Consider the following 23,772-nt stretch of genomic DNA (forward strand, 5'->3'; position numbering starts at 1 on the left):
TTATCCAGCCACGCAATCAATTTACCAGCCTTATCACCCACATCATACAGTCTCCCCTGTTGCTCTCTACTGAGGCCCCTGGCCGCCTCCGTGACGAGGGCCTTATAGGCCGCTTGCTTGAGTTGGAGAACATGCAATTTGTCATCCGTCACCCCACATTCTAGATCACCCTCCAACTCGGTTATCTCAGCTTCAACACGGGTCACCTCCTCCCGCTCGCGCCTCCGGGAGTGGGAAATAAGGGACAGGGCCTCTCCTCGGAGTACTGTCTTGAACGCCTCCCACAGTGAGACCGCCGATGACACAGACCCCACATTCTCATCAAAATAGCGCTTAAGGGATTTAATCAGCTCTGCGCGAATGGTGGGGTCACGCAGGTACCAGGGATGGATCGGGACCACCCTACCCTCTCCCCTCGGCAAAATATCAAAGTGCAACAAGAGCGGGGAGTGGTCCGAAATACCCCGTGCCAAATGGCGCACCTCTCCCACCCTCCCCACATAAGCCGCTGGGACCAGGACATAATCTAGCCGTGAGAGACTACCATGAGCCCCTGAATGGAAGGTGTACTGTAGCTGCGTGGGATGTTTTAAGCGCCAACAATCCACCAGCCCCAGGGTATCCAAGAGGCCAGATAACCACGCTTGGGCCCGGGGGAGATCCCTAGGGGGGTGACGATCCACAGTTCCGGAAACTACAGCATTAAAATCCCCCCCCCACCACTAGAATCCCCTCCGGAAGGCCAAGGAGGAGGCGCCCCAGGTCCGCAAAGGTGGTCGTCTGCAGTCCCGGCGGGACATATACTGACACAAAAACGACCTCTCTGCCCTCCATTCTGCCCACCAAAACCGTGTAACGTCCCCTATCGTCATGGCGCACCTCATCAATCTCCAACGGGAGCGAGTTTTTAACCATAATGCCCACACCCCTTGAACCAGACGTGAAGCCCGAATGGGCCACAAGGCGGTAGCCCCGTCGATTCATAGCGCAAAAGGAGTTGCCAATGAGGTGCGTCTCCTGCAGAAAAACTATATCGGGCGAAATTCGCTTCAAGAACTGCAGGACCACACCTCGTTTTATCCTGTCCCCCAGTCCGTTAACATTCTAGGACAACAAACTCAGTCCCCTACCCCCCCTCATAAACAGAAGTCATCACTCGTCCCCCAGAGAGCACTGTAGAGATAACACAATGATACGTTTGCCTTGTGGTGTAAACGAACAACACCCCACCCCAACCCACCCACTCCAACAAAACTCCCCCCTCCCTGCACCCCTGCATGAGCCCGGACAGCCCCCCCAACTTGCAGTGTGCCTGTCGCCCCTATAGAATGAAACTAGCTAGACCCCCTAGAGGAGGAAAGAGTACCCCTTCTAGACCCCACACAACCTCCATGGGAGGGGAATGTACAAAGACAGACGCTTGATCGGAAGTAGCATCGTATTCGTCCAGAGTGAGGCCCAATATTGACCCCTCAGTCCCGATCCAGTGGGCCGTCTCCTCCCGCCGCCCCCCCCCCGCCATCTCGATCACGATCCCCAGACAGAGTGTCCAGCCAGTCCCCGGCCGCTTCGGGACGATCTAAAAAGTGCGTGCGACCATCCACCTCCACTCGCAGCTTGGCCGGGAAGAGCATGGCGTATTTTAAGTTCAGGTCCCGAAGTCGGCGTTTGACGCCCAGGAAGCTCAGTCTTTGCTTCTGGACCGCTTGGGTGAAATCAGGGTAAAAGTTCACCTCCATATTTTCCAGCTTAACCGGCCCATGTAGTCTGGAGGCTTGCAGGATCGCGTCTCTGTCCCGAAAGTTAAAAATCCGGGCAATGAGAGGTCGCAGAGGGGCTCCGACCTTCGGCCTTCCCCCAGGAACTCTGTGGGCCATCTCCACGGCAAAAAATTTACTCAGTCCCCGAGGCTGGAGATGGGTAGCGATCAGGTCCTCCACAAATAGATCCGCTGCGGCTTCCTCCCGTCCCTCGGGTACTCCGATGATGCGGATGTTATTCCTCCGGGCCCGACTCTCGGAATCCTCAAGGCGCCGATCCATAAGTGCACTCGCCTGACTAAGCCGGCGCACCTCCAGTTGTAGTGCCGCCACCTCAGTCGTAAGGCCCGATGCGGTTTGGGCCAAAGAATCAACTCGATCGTTGGTGTTGGAAAGATCGGCCCTCACCAGGCCAACATCCACAAGGACCGCGTCGATCTTCTGTGCCAGGGTGTCGAACCGCTGGCCCACCGAGGCCTTCATCTCGGAAATGGCGCCCATGACGTCGTGGAGAGTCAGATCCGTGGGCAAGTCCGGGGCATCAGAAGGGCCCTCAGGGGACTTGTGCGGTCCGCTGGGAGATCCCCTCTGGAGGGTATAGCGGTCCATGCTGTTGGCCTGGTGGACGGTGCCACGCCGGGTCGACTTTGTCTTTGACCGATCTCCATCTTGTTTCGTGGCCATCGCCGCTGGTCCCACAATCGCACCAGCAACGCCATAGAGGGCAGGCAATCAGGGCCACGAGCTCCGGGGGGGCCACCCCAGATCGGCGGGGTGGGTCACAGCCGGCAGGCAGGCAGGGTCCCCCAGCGAGGCCACACCAACACAAAAAGCTCCGCGATCTCACTTGCAGAGACGGTGCGAAAGCGAAAGTGCGGGGTACGCGACTCGCCAGGCCCGGCCCGCCGTTGTTGTTCACTTTGCCACTGGGTCACCCCCCAACGCAAATCCGGGGTTCGGCGAGAAGAAGGCCGCAAACTTCAATCGGTGCTCACTCCGGCACCCGAGGTCCGATTTGAGAACGGAAAACGGGTACCACCTCAGCTCAGGCTCACCAACACAGTCCCCTCAACCGAGGCAGGATGAATTCAGGATAGACGTAGGAGGTTGCGGAGGTCCTCGGGAGCCTCGCACCTACGCGGCCATCTTGGTTGCGCGCTAGGCTCCTCCCCTGGCGGAGAGGTTTTTGAATAACATTTTGTAGCTTGTGAATAGTACTGCTGTACTAATACTTATGTCCTACAACAGGCACTTTATGAATAGGCTCCAAATATTTATATTGAAAAATGTTTTTCTGCTATTTGTGATAAGAGACGAATAGGTCAATTGAATAGTGTCACGTGTACTGCGATGAACATAACATGAATGCGCTTTTGTAATACTTCGGTGGTTTTCTTTCCTCTTTTAGATACCTGCTCTGGCTGATGCAGGTTATCGGGTGATTGCAGTGGACATGAAAGGGTATGGAGATTCCACTGCTCCATCGGGTAAGTACAACTGCTTGTTGAAACGTCATTTATATATGACATATTATGTTTAGGTATTTCTAGCATTCAGAGGAAGTCCCAGAGGGAAGCACAGTGTTGTAAATTGGAGCAGGGATTTAATTCACTTTTGGGGGGGATAAAGATAGCAAGGGGCACACACACATGAAATAAACACACGTGTGCATGTACTTTTACCTGAGCAGACAGGGTGGAAGACTGTGAGCATTTTTAAGATCCCATTGATAATCTGTGTGGCCCAGGTGGATTCTAACGCGCTGAATTAAAGACTTGCTCGGAAGGGCAAGGCATTCAATGTATTCCTCATGGTTAGGTGGCCAGTCTGGGAGTAAGGCGAGTTTATTCCATAATCTACTAGTCAGCACTGACGTGGCTCTTTTACATTTCAGGTTTTGTGACATTTCTGGACTTTGAGAAGGGCTACAAATTGACTTTGGTTAAAAATGAACGGCTCGAGATAAAAAGCCGCACTAGAGTTAAGGTTCCTGAAATGATGCACACCTTAAAATGAACACAATTTAGATCCCTCAGATTGCACATAGTGTGCTCAGTTTTAGGCTACGTCACTAAAGACTGCTTTCAGAGACACAAGGAAGTGTTTCAGGCAGGTTAAAGTTTACTCTGCTGCTTCCGGTCTGTTCTGGTGCTTGGATGTTAGCAACAGAAGGGGTCCTGTGCAGTGGAGACTGGACATTCATTGTTATGCAGTTTGTGATTTTGTTAACTTTCGAAGGCCACAATAGCGTTCATGTAGAATTTAAGGGATTTGGGGCATGATGTAATAAGTGATAGGTTACAAAACTTGGTAGTAAATGTGCACCACCATTTGCGACCTGTCTTCGATGTTTTGATGTGAACTATGTATTTGTAGGTCTTGTTGCAATATCTCTAGTTGCTGTGGGCCACAAAGCACCTGCCTAAGCAATCTTAATTAGCCAGACTGCAATATGCAGTCACCTGTGATTGACTACAAACAATGGGGTGGTGGCCTGGAAGTAGCAACAGAGCCCCAGCCCTGTATTTGCAATTCCAAACTTTTTTTTTTGTAAGCAGCTCAAGTTCATTAAAAGAACTGACATTGCTTAAAAAGGGTACACTAAGGAAATTGTTTGGATAATGCATGTCAAAGTGTAATACAAAATTACGATTATTTTTAAAGTACATAGATGTAGGGTGAGAACATGGCTTCAAACAAATTCTTAGAGTTTAAGAATATGCCAAACCAATATTCTTTTGTAGAAAGATACTCTGGGGCTAAATAGGATCAGGAAGCCGCTGACCACTGGTTGGAGGCTTTCCAACCGACATCCCATGTTTGAATTCAAACTGGCTGGTCAATCCGTCTGACTTAGTCTGAAGGGCCGCATAATCCTGTGAGGAAGGCGTTTCCGCCTTTGGCATTATGATGGCACTTTCCAAGAGCAAATCCATGTTGCCCTTCCCACATGGATTTACTGCCAGACAATGCCTTTGGGGGCCCCTAGCAGGGCACCCTTCCCCCTAGGACCTCCTGTTGGGATTGTTGTGCTACGGCTGTTTTACGGGAGTATGCAACTGCACATGTGCAGTCGCATTGTAATTGCGGTGTTGGTACTGCTGACTGGAGGTCTCAATACTTCAACGGTGGACGTCCGCCCAACATCGTAATCATGTCCTTTATTGGGTGTGGCATCATAAAACAGCATCAGTATCAGCCCAGCCATTGTATTTCTTTCCTAAATAAAACTTCATCAGCGCTGCAAACAAATCCATATATACACCTATGATTACATGCATCTACAAATATTTCGTAAATTACATCCATATATACACACGCTATGCAATTTTTGAACCGTAAGAACAAATAACATCTCCCTTAAAGTTCATAATTATTTTCCCTGACCTTTATTTCATAGAGGAGCTAATAATCAGTAATAATTGATAGGTGTAGAAATTGCCTGAATATTTATCCATACACTTCGTATTTGTTTGTATCGGTGTATTATGGACGACTGCCACATGAGGGTCTAATTTTAATAAGACCAGCCTCGAATTTCTTTCACCATGACATAGTTCTCTTCAATCACTATAAAAATTAAAGTAATAGAGCAACGTTTGTTATCCCACACCAAATTTAAAGACCTATACTTTACTAAAATCAATAGGAACACAACACAGTGCAACCACAGTTCAGCGAAACATTCTCACTGGGCCATCAAGGTTAGCTGTTTCTCATTATCTTGTTTTATGACGGTATCATCGAATATCATGTCAAAATGCACCCAAGAACACCTCTGCTACCATTGCATTGGGTGTGCTAGTGGCGGGCACCATATTGAAATTATAAAATGTAAATAGATCCATTCTTAATCACATGTATTTAGTGCTTGTTTTCTAAAATGGCGGATGCCATGTTAAAGTCCCAAACACTAAATGGACTCATTATGGGTCCGATTCCAAATCTTATATAAAATGGTGGTTTAGCAACGAAATGCGTAGTCTGGGATGATCCTGATTTTGGGAAGTAGTCACCAATAAAGTAATTTTCAAAGAAAGAAGATTTGTTTGGCATATTGTTGAATGCTAAGAACTGGAATCAAGCATTACTGCCACCCTACATCTGCAAATAATTATCATTTTGGCTTTGCACTGTGGAGTAAATCCTCTGAACATTTTTTTAAATGTACCATAGGGAAAGGGCGGCAGTGTTCCAAAAGCATAAAAACTGAAATTACAGTGAATTTGTATATGCAACGTATTATACCTCAGCTAAGTTGCTGAGGTATAGTTATTGGTTCTATCATCTGCTTTTAAAAGTGTTTAGTTTAGGGATGCATCAGGAGTAGCTTACAGTGTTCCCTTGGATCACTGCCTGCTCCATCCCGTGACTTCCGAACAGGGTTTTCAAAGACAAAGGTGGCCCATGAGACACCTTCTCCTTTTTTAATCAGTTACAAACTCCTTTGAAGTGCTAATAACAGATCAGTTGTTGCAGTCACAGATCACTGATACATCTAATTATAAGTCGCAATTTTGAGGGGATGCCTCTTTCATGCCTCTCCATATTGGATTACGTATGGGTCCCAAAACCCATTTTGCAAGTGTGAAAGGCTTTTCCACGTCCACAAAATTGGTTAGTAAATACAATTCATTTTGCGGTGGTAAAATCTGTGAATATGCAAAATAGCAAAATTTGCAATCACACAGTGGTTTTGTTCTTCAGACCCTTGTTGCATATAGAGATTGCATGGAGATACTATCCATATTCATGCCTGGGAGATGTTTCAATAGCATAGACTTCAAGTAGTTGCCACTAAGGAGGACCCCAATAAGTTGAGGAAAGGTGGCGTACTATAGCTGATATCTGTTAGTGAATGAGGGCCAGGCAGGATTTTGGATGATGAAACATGTTTGCTGATGATACTCTGAGATTGATTTGAGAGTCATCAGCATATTGAAGAATTGGGATTTGTAGTTTGTGGGAGAAGGGCAGACGTAATATAATCAAAATCAGTCCTTCGTCAGGGTTTTCAGCTTTCACACTACCTCCTGGCAAAGACACCTAGAGGGATCTTACGACTAGTTTAAACTATATGAGCCTACTCACATGATAGAACCCTACCTGCCCATGAGTTTTCTGCCTTCTTGTAAACTATAAATCGCACATGCAGACCCGCAGCCTTTCTTCAGTGATACGCCACTCTCCAGCGGGTATGCACTTAACAAATAACATACATACATTCATACAATCAAACATTCAGTGTTTATTTTTCCTACACCACCAAAACCACACCACTGCTGCTACAGACTTGAGTAAAGTCACAAAGCTCAACAAGTGTTTCTGGGCAAGTCTGTCTTTAAGTGAAAGTCATCATGGACACCTATACACAGCCCCCTGAGGGCACTTATTAGCCCCCCTTCTAGCAAAATTCTCCTACATTACTGCCACCCATAACTGAAACACTTTCAAACTGCTTGCCCAAAATAAGCATTTGCTATTATAAATGTAATACACTAACCAAGACAATAAAACCTGTCACCCCCCCCCCCCACACCCCCCCATAAACCTCATTGGTCCAGGACGTGGCGGAGTTAAAAAGAAAGCCCAGCAGTATATAACATCTCTAGTTATACCGCGGAGCACCTGTAACACGTTATAATTCTTTCTTAAAATATCTACCTACTCATTCATACCATTTACTTTTTTGTTTTGTTGCGGTTTCTATTTAGAAAGTAATCCATTGATGGGCACGCCTCTTGCAGGTGCCTTGGTATAATGTCCAAAACCTGAATTCTGATTGAGCCATAGTATGTTCCAACCAATTTATGTGTCTTGTTATAGTTGTATTGCAGTGTTATGTCTTTTACTTGCATCGCTCTTACGTTCCACGATTCTCAGTTTTAAAGGTTGTGTTTGTTGTCTTGCCCACATGAACCTAGTAGACCATATAACATGGGGAAAGTGGCATAGGTAGCAATGTCATACTGTATAATTGGTAATTTACTAGATGGATGGCACACCCATCTGCTCCACTCTGATTCAGGTCCTTAATTCCACTGAGGGAGATCCCACTGTACCAATGAATAGTGTACCGGAATGGACTACATAAGGCCAGTGGAATCCTCAACTGAAAATTGAGGGAACATCAGAACTGAGTTGACTCTCAAAGCTGTAAGAAAATGGGGTTTCCCATAGCAATAAGCTTGGGGCTGTTCATAAAAAATAAAATAAAAAAATAACTCGTCCAAAAGAATATACAGGAGTAATTATGACTGCGGATGCTGCATGCGTTGTCAACATCTATTTGTGTCATCCCATTTACAACAAAACACCTAGCTATTGTAGCGTATGAGACATAGTTTGAAAGAACACATCAATAGAGATTTGAGAATACTTGACCAAGGTGGGGTCTTTAAAATGAATATTTGCATTGTTCAATTCATTTGCAGTGCAAAATAATCAAAAATGAGTTAATAGCAGGAATACAGTGCTGAAAGAACTGCTCTTGGAATGACAGCAGCAGCCTAAAGTGGTACATAGATGTATTTATTAGCGGCAATTGGACTATATATAGAAAGGGGAATAAAATTAGAGGAAGCCTGTGTTCCCAATTTATTGTATCTTAAGCAGAGTTGTTCCCTTTTTAATGTTCGACACAGTTTCGACCTTACTGTAATAATTCATGGGCCATCATCAGAACAGGGGACAGTGAGCATCTGAGAACTATGTGAACAAGCTGGACCATTTCTCAAGAGTGCAACAATGTCATTATGGTCTTTAAAAAATACATTTATTAGAAATGAATCTGTCAGGAAATAAACACATTTCTCATTTAAGAGCAAATTGCCCAAACCTAACGGACTATGTCAATTTGTGGTAAAGGCAATACAAACTGCATACCAAAATATGAACCTGTCCCTGTACGTTTATCATGGTCAGCGAGAAGCAAGTACTTGGTTGGCCCAAAAGTGCTGTTGGTGCTACAAAGTACTGGCTTACTGCTGACCCTGTACCTGCTGCACTAATGGTGCTCAGCACTGAGGGCCTCATGTAGGTAGCCCAATACCGGTCGGTAACGGCCGATTTTCGGGAATTATACCGTTACCGACCGGTATTTAGGCTTTTGCAATGTAGGGGGCACACTACAGGAATCGGTAATTTACCGAATCGGTAAAATTACCGAATCGGTAATTTTACCGATTCGGTAAATACCGAATCCTGTAATGATATGTCGGGGGAGTGTGTGGTTGTCGTGTGGAGTCGGTATTTACCACCAACTAATAGTTGGTGGTAAATGAAGAATGGCTCTGTAAATGCATTTTCAAGCGCTTAGAAGTGTGCAATGTGGCAGACATACATGCCCTTAGGGCATGTATGTGTGCCACATGTGCACACATGCAGGAATCAGGGGTGCAACAGGGTGTCAATGTGACACCCTGCCACCCTTGATTGTGTTCCCCCCCATTACCGAATCGGTATTTACCGATTCGGTAATGAGGCATACCTTCCCATTGATTCAATCAATGGGAAGGTATGCCTCATTACCGAATCGGTAAATACTGATTCGGTAATTACCGAATTTCTACGAATCGGTAATTTTTACTGCAGGAATACCTACATAGCATTTACCACTTCATAAATACCGAATCGGTATGATTCGGTATTTATGAAGTGGTAAATGCCAGGCCACCTACATAAGGCCCTGAGTGTTTAATTGGTTTGTCTTTATATTCTGATTTTGCATGTTTTTTGTTAGACCTTTGTACACCAGGCCTTTGTCCAAAAGAGGTGTACTTTGGCTAGATGTGGCTTTGTATTGTAGATTGCACTGTTGACTGTAGTGTAGTTTGACAATATTGCTATGTGGTACATTATCTACACTCTGCAGTCACAGTGTGTACTTTGGCATATAATTAACATGGTGTCCCAGTTCTCTGGTATCATCATGTTCTTTTGCTGTGATTAATGTTGGAGAGCAGTAGTATGTGTCAGTCCACCTCACCCCAGCCATCCAATACCAACTTCAGAGTGTGTGCCTAATACCTCTTGCAGAACAGGGTCTAACTGAAGATGCTGAGATACTACTACACTATGCATTTCAATTAATGTATACATTGGTCTTTTCTTAACAGTCAATATATCTGAGAATGATTGAATAATGTGTAGTAAATTCCCTGTGGGTCTACTCTAAAAAAAAGATCTGCATAACGTAACGTGAACGGTAATTATCTTTTCTCGCTAAGGGCCAGATATACAACTATTTCATTTTACAAGTCTCTAATTGTGTTTTTTTGTAATTCACAATTAGAGACTCGCAAAATGAAGTGTACTAATGTGTCTCAGGCACATTAGCAATTTCCAATGGGGTCGTAATTAACCTTACTCATCAATATTCATTAGCAGGTTGCAATTTGCGACCCATTAAGAATAAGCAATAACACAGGGATGGTGACCTGCAGGAGGCTGAAGACCACCAAATCTGTGTTTGCTTTTAAATAAAGCAACCATTTTTTTTAATGCAGCCAGTTTTCCGTCAAGGAAAACAGGATGCGTTAAAAAAAAAAAAAGAAAAAGAAAAACGTTTTTAAGGATGGGCACTGGGACCACTGTCTGCTCTTAGTTTTCACTACTATTAATAAAGGGGAAGGGGTTTACCTGGGGACCCCTTCCCGTTTGCAATTGGCTTACCACCTATTTGAAGTCGGTGGTAAACTGCGATTGTTTTGCGACCGCATTCCGGTCGCAAAACAATCGTACATTCCCGGCGACTCGCTATTAAGAATTGACGCCCTTGGCACTCCCCTTCCTTATAACCACTCCCAAACCCTGTTTTGCGAGTCGGCAATAGGTTACTGACTTGCAAAATAGGGTTTGTGCATAGAAGAATGCATTTTATTGGTCGCAAACGGCCCTATGGGCCTTTGAGATGTGTATAATGCATCGTACATGTCCCTCTACATTTTTGTTTCTCTAATCGATTAATTGCTTCTACTTGAACTTGCTACTGATAATATCTTAGTTCTTCTTCACAAAACCCAAGCAAGGTCACTTCTCTTTTTTTTCTTAAAGCAATAAAGGTTATTTAGTGACTTATATTAGATTTAGCCCTTTTTGTTACTAGTTTGCTGAAGAACCATGGACCCGATGAACAAAGCAATTTTGCAGTTGCAGAATCGCAGGGTTAGCAACCCGTAAAATGGCTATTTATTATGTACTAAACACAATTTAGTAATAGGATACCGAATTGGAAAATGGGTTCAGAACCCATAATGAGTCGTTCTTTGGATGGGCTTGTTTAGGGCATCCCTTTCAAACAGCGATTCATTAACAGATGTTGCAATCTTTAGCCACGGAAATCTGGTTGCAAAACATTTAAATTTTTACTAACATTTCAAAGGCAGTGTTAACCCATTATAATCCATGGGACCACTGCCAAATCATACAAACAAACAAAACAGCTTTCTTTTTAAATGCAGATCCATATCCTGTAAGGGAAACGGACTATATTAAAAAAAAAAAAAAAAAAAAAAAGTTGACTACATAAAATGCAATCAATGACATGGTGGTCTCCTGACCCCAGCAGACCACAATCCCTGCGATGGCATCCAGTCGTAGTGAGTCACAGTTTACAACCTACTTCATGAATATTGAGGAGGCTAGTTGGAATGCAACCCCCTATGATTCAGAATGTTATGACCCGACCTGTTAGCACATTGGTCGGTTCTCAAAATGTCCTTCCATTTGCAAAAAGTCAGTGTGCCGCTGGCAACCACATTTTGCGATTCGAAATTTCGTACATCAGCTCTCTACATCTTTTTCACCAAAAGCACCCCTACCTTCCAATCCCCACCCTCTCAAGACTCCAGCCTCAAGAGTCCCTATGGAAGCCTCTAAGGTTCCAGCCTGAAGTGTGCCTACGGAAGCCTGTAAGGCTCAATAATAACTGCACGCATCCAGGAGCGCTTCAGGGCTCTGAACTCCTTGGGCAGATCCTCTCTCAGCTTTGTAAAAGGAAGAGCTGCTGTTTCTGGAGACGTCTCTTATTCACACATGAGTGGGTGGCGCATGCGGAGTGCTCGCTGTGTGAAATGTCACTTGTTACTTCTGCTTGTGTAGAAGCAGCTTTGTTGCTCGCAGCGTTATCTGTGAAGCTGCAGAGTTTCTGGATGTAAAGGTCACAATATAAAACAGGAAGCCACATATTTTAAATATTTGTTAGCTTCTGTGTCCCACACCACTTGTGTGTGGCTTTAAGAGACTGGTTATTTCTGGTATCAGTACGGTGGTCAGTGCCATCTGTGATATGAAAGGAGCAGTCTCATGTCACTGACTTTTTAGATCTTGCATACAGCTTTGTCTTTTTGGGAGATAGCAAGCTTTAAGCAACAAAATAGAGTTTTATGAAGCAAAAGAGAGCAGGGAGGGAAACGAAAGGGCGGTGAAAAGAAAGAAAATAGAATTATAATAGAAAAAGAAAATACAGACCTATATATAGTGAGAAAATGACTGAGTAAGAAATAGTAGAAAAAAACATGTGAGTGAGAGAGAAAGAGGGAGAAGGCAAAAATAAAGACAGTATGAAGAGAAAGGGGTAAAAATAATAGGCAGAGGGGAAATTAAAAAAAATATGAGACAATGAACGAAAGAAGAAGAAGTAGAGTAGAGGAAAAGATAGATTGAGTGAGAGAAAGAGAGTCATACAGGACAGTAATAAACCCAGGGTGAGAAAGAATCATAGTCAGTTGTGAGAAAGAATGGACAATGCCACCAGATGTCTTTGGGAGGCATAGCTGGCAAAAAGAGAGAGAGATGGGAAAAAATACATATCCACAAAGACATTCATGGAGGTGAGGATGGACCAACACCGAATGTGATCAGTATAGAGATGGGGTGTGAGACGTTCCAGGAGGTAAAAAGGAAGATAAAAAGGTATATATGCAAGATATATAGCAAGCAAGGAGAATAGAAAAAACGAGAAAGCATATACAGAGGTTGAAAAGAGTGGAGAGAACCAGAACTTGGAGGAAAGAAGAAAAATCAGACATGGTGGCAAGAGAAAAACTGAGAGGGAATGTGTGAAAAAATAGGAAGTGTAGATAGTTATGAGACAGTTTGAGGTTTTGTAGACATGGAGGTGGGAGTGTAACTGGGGTATGGAAGTAAGAGAGTTAGAGAGGTAACTATCGAGGCAAGACAGAAACTAAGTGAGATAGAGATGAGATGAGGACAGGACTTTGAAGGGATAGAAGTAGGAAGGTGATAGGACTGGGTAAAGGTGAAATAATGAGTGGTGGTGTAAAGAGAAGAGCAGTGGGGAGGCAAGGTGATACAGAGACAGAAATCTAGTGAGACAGAAACTCAAACATGGAGTAAACAAATTCTAAAAGCGCTGTAGGTGAGAGACTGTGAGAGGTGGAGGTGACAGGAAAGATGTGCGAGATAGGGAGGCGGGGTCGAGGTTTCTATGGAGGGAGGCGAGAACATTTAGAATGATGTATGTGAGAGGAAAATTGAAAGAGGCTGTGGTGGTTGAGTTAGGGAAACTGAATAATATGAAAGTGAGAAAGAGAGCCAAAATGTTTGGGGAAATTGGAAACCCAAAATGAGACGTGGAACTTGGAAAAGGAGGTGGTGTGGGAATAAAAGCGATAAAGCAGGAACAGTGAAACAATGGGTACCACATGTAAACGGGGAGATTTGGAGAGAATGAGAAGCATAAAGAGAGTACTGGGAAAGATGGGGCTAGAGAGAAATAGGTAGAGATAATAAAAGGCATAAAGGAGGAATAGGGAAAGGACTAAAATGAGATGACAGAACGAAAGGCGTAGCGGAGGGAAAGACGGGCTTCCAAAGAAGCAGGATAGATGGAGGTGAGAAAATAAGGAAGTTGAAGTGAAAGTGAACCTGTAGTAGCCGGTTGTATGTGTGGAAACAATTTCAATGGGACTTGAGGTTAGTAAAGTGTTGGTCTTTGTACCTTCCTCAGAGCGATTTTTGCAGTTTTTCTTGTCCCCCCCCCCCCCCACTGAAAGTGGTGCTTTTATCAACTTTAATGACATCATTTCCTTTTGTGGTTTAAGATGATATAATGTCATATCTGCATTGCTAAATTGACAAAGTTGACCTGCCATTTGTGCCAATATTTGTAGTTCATCGTATATAACATTCTAACTTCCGAAACACTTGTATCCATATCCTGATTTTACACCATTCATTCCAAGATGTGAGTCAGACCAACATCTTGAGATGAACTACATGCCCGTTCTAACTCCTATTAGTTTTCCAATATTGTATGTACCTTCTGCTAGAATCAACTTTATTCAAGAACTACAAGGATTATGTAGTACCCTGCCCAGATGAGGCAATGATATACTACTATAGCCTGAGAGCCCGCCATAGCGGGCTCTAGTGGCCATTAAAGGCCTGCTCCAGCGTTAAAGGCCCGAGCATTGGAATGTTGGTGCTCCGGGCTTATACCGCCATTGGAAGCCCGGAGCACTCCATTTTTTTCAATGAAGCTCCCAACATTCCAATGTTCTAGTATGCGATGGACCATTTGAGGCCACTTCCTCACCACCAAGGAGAACACTCACAGCATCCATAAATCCTAACAAACTTTCAATGAATAAGCACCGCTGTATGAATTCAGGGCTCAAGTAGTTAAAGCCCCAGTTGTAGTGTCTTGGAAGCTCAGGATGACTTGTTGGATCCATGTCAAGTGAGTGGTAAATCCTTCCTAAATCAATAAATGAAAATGCCTGTAATATTTGTATTATAAAGTGCGCCAATTGCTGCAAGCGTGAGAACTGGTGTATATGCAGCTTCACACTGATAATTGTTAAAGATATGTAAATGAGTAACATTCATGTGTTTTTCTTTTGTTTTAGACGTTGGTGAATATTCACAAGAAGAAATTTGCAAGGTATAAAAAATAATCTGGATTTTTCTGGCTTTAGTAAGTAGCTTTTCTTCAAGCTTGTTCGTGTATTTCTAACAAGGGTTGTCTCTGATTCATTTCAGGATCTGGTGGTTTTCCTCAATAAGTTGGTAAGCCCTTTATACCTAATCTTTCATGGTTTGTTAAGTGAACACACTTGGGTGATGGAAATTTCTGCAGAGACATCTATCTTTACATTTGTTAGGTTGGTGCCAAAGGTTGCTTGAGAAATATTTCTTTTCTTCCTATGGCTTATTTGTGTGCCTCGCGTTGCCATATCTTGCACACGATTGAAGATCCTTGTAGCACCTTCGTACTCACGCTTCTACAGGATGAGTTCATGATGACTTAGGCCTGTTGTTTCGGCGCACCCATGTGAGCTCTTCGGCCACATGTAGAGGAATGGCTTCATGAGGAATATTTCTTGTTATTCCTCGGTTGACTCTGTAGTCTTTCTTTGGTGGCAACTGCACTGCACACTGGGAGATGCCGGGTGACAGGTTTTACTCATATTCATGTTATGTGCTTAACAACTGACCTGGACATTTCATATTTTTAAAGACAAATATATTTCAGATAGATCATTAATAGGCTCGCCGCACCACCTACGTTTTTTACTTGCTGAATTAGAAAAATATTTTCTGAACCAAATTAAATTTTTCTCTGACCAGACACCTTGGCGAAATGTTCTGTAAAAATACAGTTGTTGCTTCTAATTAAAACCTAGTACCAAGGTATCTTATTTTACATTTAACAAAATGGGAGATTTTAAATATATCTATTGTGCAAGGTGGAATAAAAATGACATTTCCATTGACATAATCTGAGGTTCTTGGCTGCCTTCTGAGTTCTGAACCCATAACTTTGAGAGGGAATCTGTGAGCAGAATCGAGCCATACATTTCAGAAAAACATTTTCTCTGTAAGAATAGTTGGCTCATGTAACACAAGGTAACGTTTGATACATATGCTTTGTTAATATGTTAGAAGCATCCATATATGTGCCTTTACTTATATCTTATTCTTTCAATTCACACCCGAATCAATCAGAGGCAACGTTTTCATTTTAACTGGTGTACAGTTCAAGCCAACACAAATTGTTTGTTGTCATTGTCTCCCTAACAAATGTATATGCACTTTTAAAATTTTTTGTGAACAACCTACCCCACTCAACCTCTAATCAAACATTTAAAATGGTCACACTGCAGAACCTTGCGGATCCGTTCAATATTTTTCTGAGGATTCTTCCAACTGTATTGACCTGAGCATCCCCCCTTCAGGGTCCACTGGCTATATCTTTCTAGCTCTACTATCTACAGGCCATGAATTTCGTGATACTTTATGTGCTTAATGCACAGATCTCCAGATCCAAGGCTCACTAGAGAGCTAGGGAAGGAAATCCTGGCGGACACATGAGTGGCTTCCCGGGGAAGTGAAAGTATTCCTAAGAGGCCATTGTCATTCAAAAGCAGATTCACGTCTGTCATGACCCTAAAATGCCTTTCTCACTGGGGCAGAGTCAGTATCTTGCCGGGTGCATATCTTGCAGACCAGTAGGGCTTTGATGACGTCAGGCACACCTCTTTTGGCCATCATTGGTCACGTATGAGGCCCACCTCTGAAAAGGCCAGTAGAGTTTGAGCAGAGGCAGCCACGTGTCTGACACAATATTGAAAGGCCGGGAGGGCCATTACAGGTGAACCTGTGACTGCCAGAGCTAAGAGTCGGTCACATGTTAGCCACACAGTCTCAGACCTGCTGAGCCCCGCCGTACAGGCTGTAGGGCTGGGTCAGAGCCAGTTGCATGACAGACGCACCTCTGGAAAACAAAACTGGCTAGGCTGCTCCAAAAATGTGAACCTGCAGAGATCAGTAGGGCTAAAGGGAGAGCTAAAGAGATGCTCCTTTGAAAACCAAGTAGGACAGGAGAAAGGACAGATTGACGCCTGCAGAGAAGGGTGGGCGGCAGCCAGTCACATGCCTGGCTCACCTCCGACAGACCATCAAGGCTGAAAGAAGGTTCACTCAAATGATTGTAAGATGCATTGGGCACCTCTGGAAAAGCCAAAGGGCTGAGAGAAAATGCCTTGATGGGCAGGGCCTCGCTTCTGCCATGATTTAATAATAATGATTAGTAATGTTGTTATTTATGTAGAGATTTTTGCCAAAACCTTTTTTGTAACACATTTTTATAGGCCAGCATTAGTTTCCAGTTGCAATTAACACTCGTTTTGTGAACCATGGAGTGATTGAATGCAAAGTCCATCATCTCAGGATTTGTATCCCGCAACCTGCAGATCACAAACACACGCATTTCAGCAGTGTCTTCTGAACCCACTGTGCTATCTCACCGGCTTGCCAGGAATAGAGCAACGCGATAGGTCAGAGGAACACACTCAATGTAGCTAGAGCAAGACATGTTAGGGCTTCCGAGTGAATACATGCAGACTCCCATGCATGCACCCCTGCACACTCGCCACTCCCCCTTACAGTGCGAAGCACTTTGGCTTCATCATGGTGCAAAGCTGTCCTCCAAGCCTGGCTTGGAACCAGCAGAGGTGTGCGTGGGCAGGCAGGCAGGCAGCCGCGCGTGCCCCCAGGACCCGCTGAGCAGCGACAGGACAGGGGGCAGGATGCAAGTGCAGCAGCAAGCCAGATAAGCACCGGCAACTTCTTATCTTCCTCTTCCGTGTGTTTCAATGTGTACTAACCACCTGTAACAACGGAAGGCACACAAAACACACACTTTTTAATCCATTTATGTGCACATCTGCTTCTTTTTCTGCATTACAAATAACAGTAAAACCTTTAAGAACATATGTTGTGCTGATGTGAAAAGGTCAGCATACATCTCTCTATGTACATTGTTTGCTTCCCCATTAACACCATATCATTCAAGAATATGTACATAAAAAAAAGACTTATTGAGTTTGTCAGGGCTTATTTCTTTCTGTTTGTCATAGCTGCTCCAGAGGAGTGTATCTGGGGCTCTGTGTGCATCCCTGGGTCTGGGGCCTCTTCAGTCCTGCTCCCTCACTTTTAGGTCATTTGGAAGTTACTGATGAGGGAGCAGCTTTCTGTTATATTTCTTGCTAAAGTTTTGTGGTTTACCGATGGCCCTGTATGGTATTTTACTCTGTAGCTTTTCCGGCTTGCGTTTTGTATGGCATATTAAAAACAAACCTTGTGCTTCTTTCATTTGGGCTTGTTGGGTTTCTGTTATATTTTACACTATAGACTTTCACTCCAGATTCCCAAGCACAACATTAGTGTTTTATTGTTTGCATTTCAATAGGGGCAGGCTGGTCATTAACCTGATAATGCTGGATTGGCTGGCAGCATCCAAGGCGTTGAGACATCTTCCCCTGCTAGTTTGTTTGGGGCTTGTCCCTGCTGATTTATCACCGCTTCAATGTATGTTTGCACATTCCTCCCTATTAGCATCTCTCAAGGTAGACTTGTTCCTAAACTTGTGCTGTGCAGCACATTGTCAGCCTCCCGTCTGCTAGACCACGGCCGGGGGAAGATCCTTCTCCTACCTCGCAGCAAAGACCTGGAACACACGGCCTCTCCCCCTAAGGCAATCGCCGTCACTGCCCCAATTCAGTGGGGGACCTGACTCTTCGGCTGAACCACATTGCCTTGCGACAGATCTGCAGTCCCTCCCCTCCCACGCCCAGCGCCTTGAGACCCTTACTGCTGAGTAGTCTCGCTTTACAAGCCACTTGATTGATTGATATAGGAAGTTACATTTGAAAGAGTTTGAGGCATGCATTTATTGAGGTATGACATATATACTGAAGGGCCGGTGACCATTCTGCATCAGTCAGTGGTTCTCCAAGCTCTGCTTCCCACTTAGATCTCAATGAGGTCAGTGTTTTGAGCTTGGCATCCCTTTTGGATCTATAGCCAATCGTGATGAAGTGTCTGCCATTGCCCTGTGTCACAGTGTACGTGTGAGGGCATCCGTCTCTGGTTCCGTCCCAGTCTCGCCCTATGTAGATGTTTAGTCAAAGCAGCATGAGTCGAGAACTGACCTGAGGGAAGGTCATTTGCGTGGAGTATTACGTCAAAAGGCTAGAGGAAAACCAGTGTCATAAAACTCACCACCTGTGGTGATTCCTGCTCCAGTCCAAGAGGTCTTGTTCACTCGCCTTCCGTAAAAATGCTGAGGTGTCCACAATGGAATTTCTGAGGCACATGGGCCCCGCCTGCTGATTGTGGCAGTACCTGTGCCAATTATGGCGTGCCGTTCTTAAAAAGAATGAGTCTGGGTGGGTATCACAGCATTTATCAATATGTATTCCCCAACAGTCTTGGAAGGCAATCCTCTGTTCAGATATACACGCTTGGGAGAGGCACCTGGCCTCAACCAACTAGGTACACTCTGGAGTTGAGAAGCTCAATTATAGGACTCTAAACGGGAACACCTAGCCCCCCACCCACCTGTTGGCAGATATAAGGTATTCCAGGCTACCTGTCTCTTATGCATACCCCATATCAATTCTGTTAGTTGAGTAGCCAGCTCTCAAAAGAAATGCCCGGTCAGCTGAAGCGGCATGTACGCTGAGACATAAATGAACTTTAAGGGTAGTACCATTTTGGCCAAAGCCACCTGGCCCATTATTGACAATGGGAGTTTGCACCTGAAGCCTACGGAGGATCCTGCTGAGAACACCGCCCTTTCCACCACCCTTGATCACGTGATGTTGATCTCAATCTACCCTCACTGTGAATTTTCTTGAGTCGGTTTGAGTGTTTTGCCCCTGATCACACCTATCAAATTATTGTCCGTGGTTTAATGTTGGCATTTGCTGGACACTTTCAGACATTTATCACAAAAAGCCATCTCTTACTGGAATGCTGCCCCTGGTGTAATGGTGATATTTCTTGGCAGCATGCGGGTATCTGTGGCATAATGCCCATTTCTTATAAAATGCCAGTTCTGGCATAACATTGATAATTATTAGCAATTTGTGGGAATCCATCGCATGATGACCACCCCTGTAAAATGCTGGCCCTGGTATTTTTTTGCCAAATCGTGGGCATCGGGTGCATGATGCCTAACCTTCATAAAATTCTGGCCCTGGCATAATGGTAATCATTACCAACTGATGGCAATCCATAGCATGATGATCCTCCTCTGTAAAATGCTGCCAATGGCTTAATGGCGACAATTCCTGCAAATTATGGCCATCGATGGCCCCCTGATAAATGTTGCGTTTTGCCCAGGTCCTGCCCCTGGTGAAACATTGGAAAGCCTCGTCCATTCTCCTCATGAACTCATACAACACTGTCACTTTAGCTTAGACTGCACTTAATCCTTTGCTTTATTTTACTGTTCTGCTCAATGTTGACGTCTGCAATTTTACTGTGAAAGTGTAGTCGGTAGCATATGTGCCTGGATTGCTGTTGTTTTTGTAGTTGGGCTGTGGTATCAACTGTTCACCAGTACTCCTAAAATGTGCCAAGAACACCATCTCAGGCCACCTCATCTTCATGCTGTTGCTGTGGTTGAGAACCTAGCCTAGATGTAACTGTTCACCCGCCCCATCTCTCACCATCTGGATTTGACACAATGGACACCGTTGTATCCCTGTCAACCTACCTGCAACTTCTGTTCCACTGTCTGAACCTCTGCCAGGCCCGCCTTCTCGTGTTGGACTTGGCCTTCTGAGCCCATAAGATATTGTGTAACATTTCAAGATAGTGCTCCTTCTGCAGATGTATGGCGGTGTGATGTGCAAAATACACAGTCCTTGTTGTTATAGCAACAACAGCACTTCTTGCAATGCCTGATCCACCTCTGCTATGCCTAAAGTTTGATGTCAGTGTCCTGTATGATATCTCATGACCATTCCCCCCTGGTTAGCACTCAGCAAATCCAAAGCACACTCCACTGAAGACCACCAATCAGGGTGAAGCCGGTCTCTTGAGTTCTTTGTGTTTCATTTCGGGGAGGAGTTCGGGCTGTACTGCTCCTATTGGAGCAGAGTCGAGACTGATTTGCATATGTTTAGGTCCAAACTGAGGGGGCATGGTGGGATAAAATGCAATGGGTTGGAACGCTACCCCGAGCGATTGCTAGTGGTCAGACTTATTACAAACATCCTCCCATAACCTTTTGTGTGTTTGAAGCTCTCAACAAATAGCAAAATGTAATAAATAAATATGAAAAAGTAATGTAGAGATTTCCTCTGGCACTGGCCTTGAGCATGAGGTTAACTTTGTACTTTGATAAATCAGCTGTTCCAAGAAAGTGACAGGCGCTACAAAGTCAGCATTTTGCCACCACTCTCATTAAATAACATTGCCCGCTTCTACTTCTGCGACCATTTATCTGGCCCGACCGTATAATTAGAACTTTGGATAACCGTTTCCATTCCTTTGATAAAATATAATTAACCCATTAGCCCCAAATCAAGAAAACTGGATTGAAATACAAAAAAGGAAAATGTTACAATCAGCAGCTTTTGTGTAACTGATTAAAGGGAAATTAAACATCACTCTGAAACAATCTAGGCTTTGGCGGGAGCTGAACTTGCAGTTTCCATTACAGACTCCGGCTGAGCTGTACATGGAACAATCTCCTAACAATAGGATTTTATTTTCTCAAAGAGAAATTATTACCTGCTGTCAAATCCTTTTCTGCATGATTGTATTATTATGGAAGGCATTTGTAATGCCACCCTAGTTTACTTGCCACTTTTCCAATAACCAGTGTTTTTCAGGTAATGTTTTAGGGCATTTTTTTTTTGTTTGTTTTTAATTTCAATATACTTTTTATTGTTTTTTTTACAAAATATGACATTTAACATATCACATTTAACATGTACTCATCAACGTTTTGTTGTTGCACGGCAGCCCAAACTGGCTGAGCTAGCTGTAGTACATTTCCGGTAGCTCGACTGCCCCCATCCACTGTCATCGTATGGGAAAGAGAGAGATTGGAAGGAGCAAGGATAGGAATTAGGGTAGAGAGAGAGATAGCATGCCAGAAGTTTCATTTTCTTTGCTAGTGTCTTGAACTCGTGAGGGTGTGCTTTTCGAGTCATTCTTCTAGTCATAGGGCATTTTTTCAATTTGAATTTTGGATTAAATAATTTGAATGTTTTTCTATTCTTCTGTTCAAATGATTCGCATTATCAATCCTTTTCCTTGATGAGACCTCATTTATGTACCCCAGGGGTCTTGATTCTGAAACAACTTGTGACATCATCACTGTGGCTGACGATGGCAAAAAAGAGAATTTATCCTTCTTATTCCCAAATTCTAACTCACAGAATCGGGCTGTGCTGGATTTTCTGACCGACCACTAATTCCACTCACCAGTGTTAGAAGTCCACCACAGCGCCGAATTTTATGCAGTTGTTAGTTTGGGAAGGCGGGTTGTCCTTGGGAATCCACCTCAGTCTGGACTGAAACACCTCTGTGTGAAAGCTGGTATTTGACGGGTGGCCCAGCTCACGCGCTAATTGAGCATTCATGCCAAGGTCTTGGCCTGTCCAGCCACAGCCCACGCAGGTAAGAGTGGTTAAGCGGTGGAGCCGGGTTGGCGGGGGAATTCGACAGACGATCACGAGGGAAAATTAAATAATTAATTTCCCCTCATTGTCGTCTATCAATATTCCCCCCCCCCCCCCTCCAACCCGGCACCACTGCTATTACATGCACGGGCCGCGACTGGGCCTGTCCCTTGCTCTGAGTTCCAGAAGTCGATTCTCAGACCTGTAGGGGCGCATCATGCAGTCCCTCTAGCTGAGACGGTACTACTATCAGTGTCCTGGATTGTGGACCTTCAGAGGGAGAATGCAGATGCTTTTAGGATTGATGATCAATCCAGCCTGAGTACTGCCATTTCAGTAAATGGTGGGGAATGGGGTGAGTTAACAGATTCTGTAGTCTGATGTGGGAAGTGTCAAGAGAGGGCTTGCACTGTGCTCATGATTTGGGTACTCCTGCCTGGAATACGCATCATCACTGCTTGTGGTGAGCCATCCCCTTTTACAAAGACTGTCCCTGTGCTGCAGAAAATGTGAAATGTGAAAAGGAACCACCCAAAGCAGATCCTGGGCATTTGCAGTGGGATCTTTGCAGTTTTATATAGCGCAAACTCAACCCAAAGGTATCAGAGCGCTTTACATGAGCACCAGGTTCATTACACACGGACACATTCATTTTCTTTTAAGCACGGAGAGATTAAGTGATTTGTCCCGAATCACAGGATGTTGAGCCGACGCCACAACTCGAACCTAGTTCCCCAGCTCCAAGGTTGGCAGCTCTTGCTGTTATGCCACATCTCTCACCATAGACATTGTCTGTCCAAAGTATATAAATGTAGGACACAACCTACCTCAGTTGGGTCTGGTTGCAAGTTCTTCTAGTTAATCATAACAGAGCCCTTGGTATATATGACACACTTAATTCTTAATACAAGGGATCCTCCTTTTTTTCAACCATTTAGGAAGGAAAGGGTTCTAGTATCTATCTAGAAACACCCCCAGTGTGTGCTCTACTTTTAAAAAGGCAGGTCCCGTGCCCAGGGATAACCCATAAATATATGGGAAGAAACTATAGAGAAAAATATAGGAAATGCTTCACAGAAGCAACCAACGTGAAACTGATTGGCAGGTTGTCACCAATTTTCTCACTTTGACATCATCAGCAACTTTTCCTATGTATACCGAGGAACCAACAGCCAAACAAGATCAGAAGAATGTTGTGTGTGTGTGTGTATCTATATAATCCTACTGTGTATGGCACACATCTCAAAGACCTCCCTGGGTTCTCATATGGGGAAGGGAGAATACTTCCTCACAAGAAGAGATCTTAAAAATAAGTTGTGTGGCATGTAGCAACCGGCTATAATTTTTATGCCCACACATGATTAAAAACAAAATGCCACATTTAGACCATTTTAAGAAGAACAGCTGACATGTTTCATTGCCACCCCTTACTTACTGGCATTTTCACCAGGGCCTGAGGACCATGTTTCACCCATGTGTGCAGCGGGCCTGTATATTAAAAGAGATAAAGAGGATAGACAACAAAACAAACATATTAGTCAAATTCTGTATATAGTCACGCAGAT

The 23,772-nt window shown here is 44.2% G+C and overlaps 1 protein-coding gene across 1 annotated transcript in view; it reads left to right on the forward strand.

The window, feature by feature from the left end:
• Positions 1-23,772, forward strand: part of EPHX2 (epoxide hydrolase 2) — a 574,957-nt gene that overhangs the window by 190,653 nt on the left and 360,532 nt on the right. The window contains exons 8-10 of the mRNA XM_085613110.1: positions 3,169-3,247; positions 14,633-14,667; positions 14,766-14,792. Coding sequence (XP_085469236.1) covers positions 3,169-3,247; positions 14,633-14,667; positions 14,766-14,792 — 141 coding nt within the window. The remainder of the gene's footprint in view (positions 1-3,168; positions 3,248-14,632; positions 14,668-14,765; positions 14,793-23,772) is intronic.

This window comes from Triturus cristatus, chromosome 6, assembly GCF_964204655.1.
Source record: "Triturus cristatus chromosome 6, aTriCri1.1, whole genome shotgun sequence".
Taxonomy (NCBI): Eukaryota; Metazoa; Chordata; class Amphibia; order Caudata; family Salamandridae; genus Triturus; species Triturus cristatus.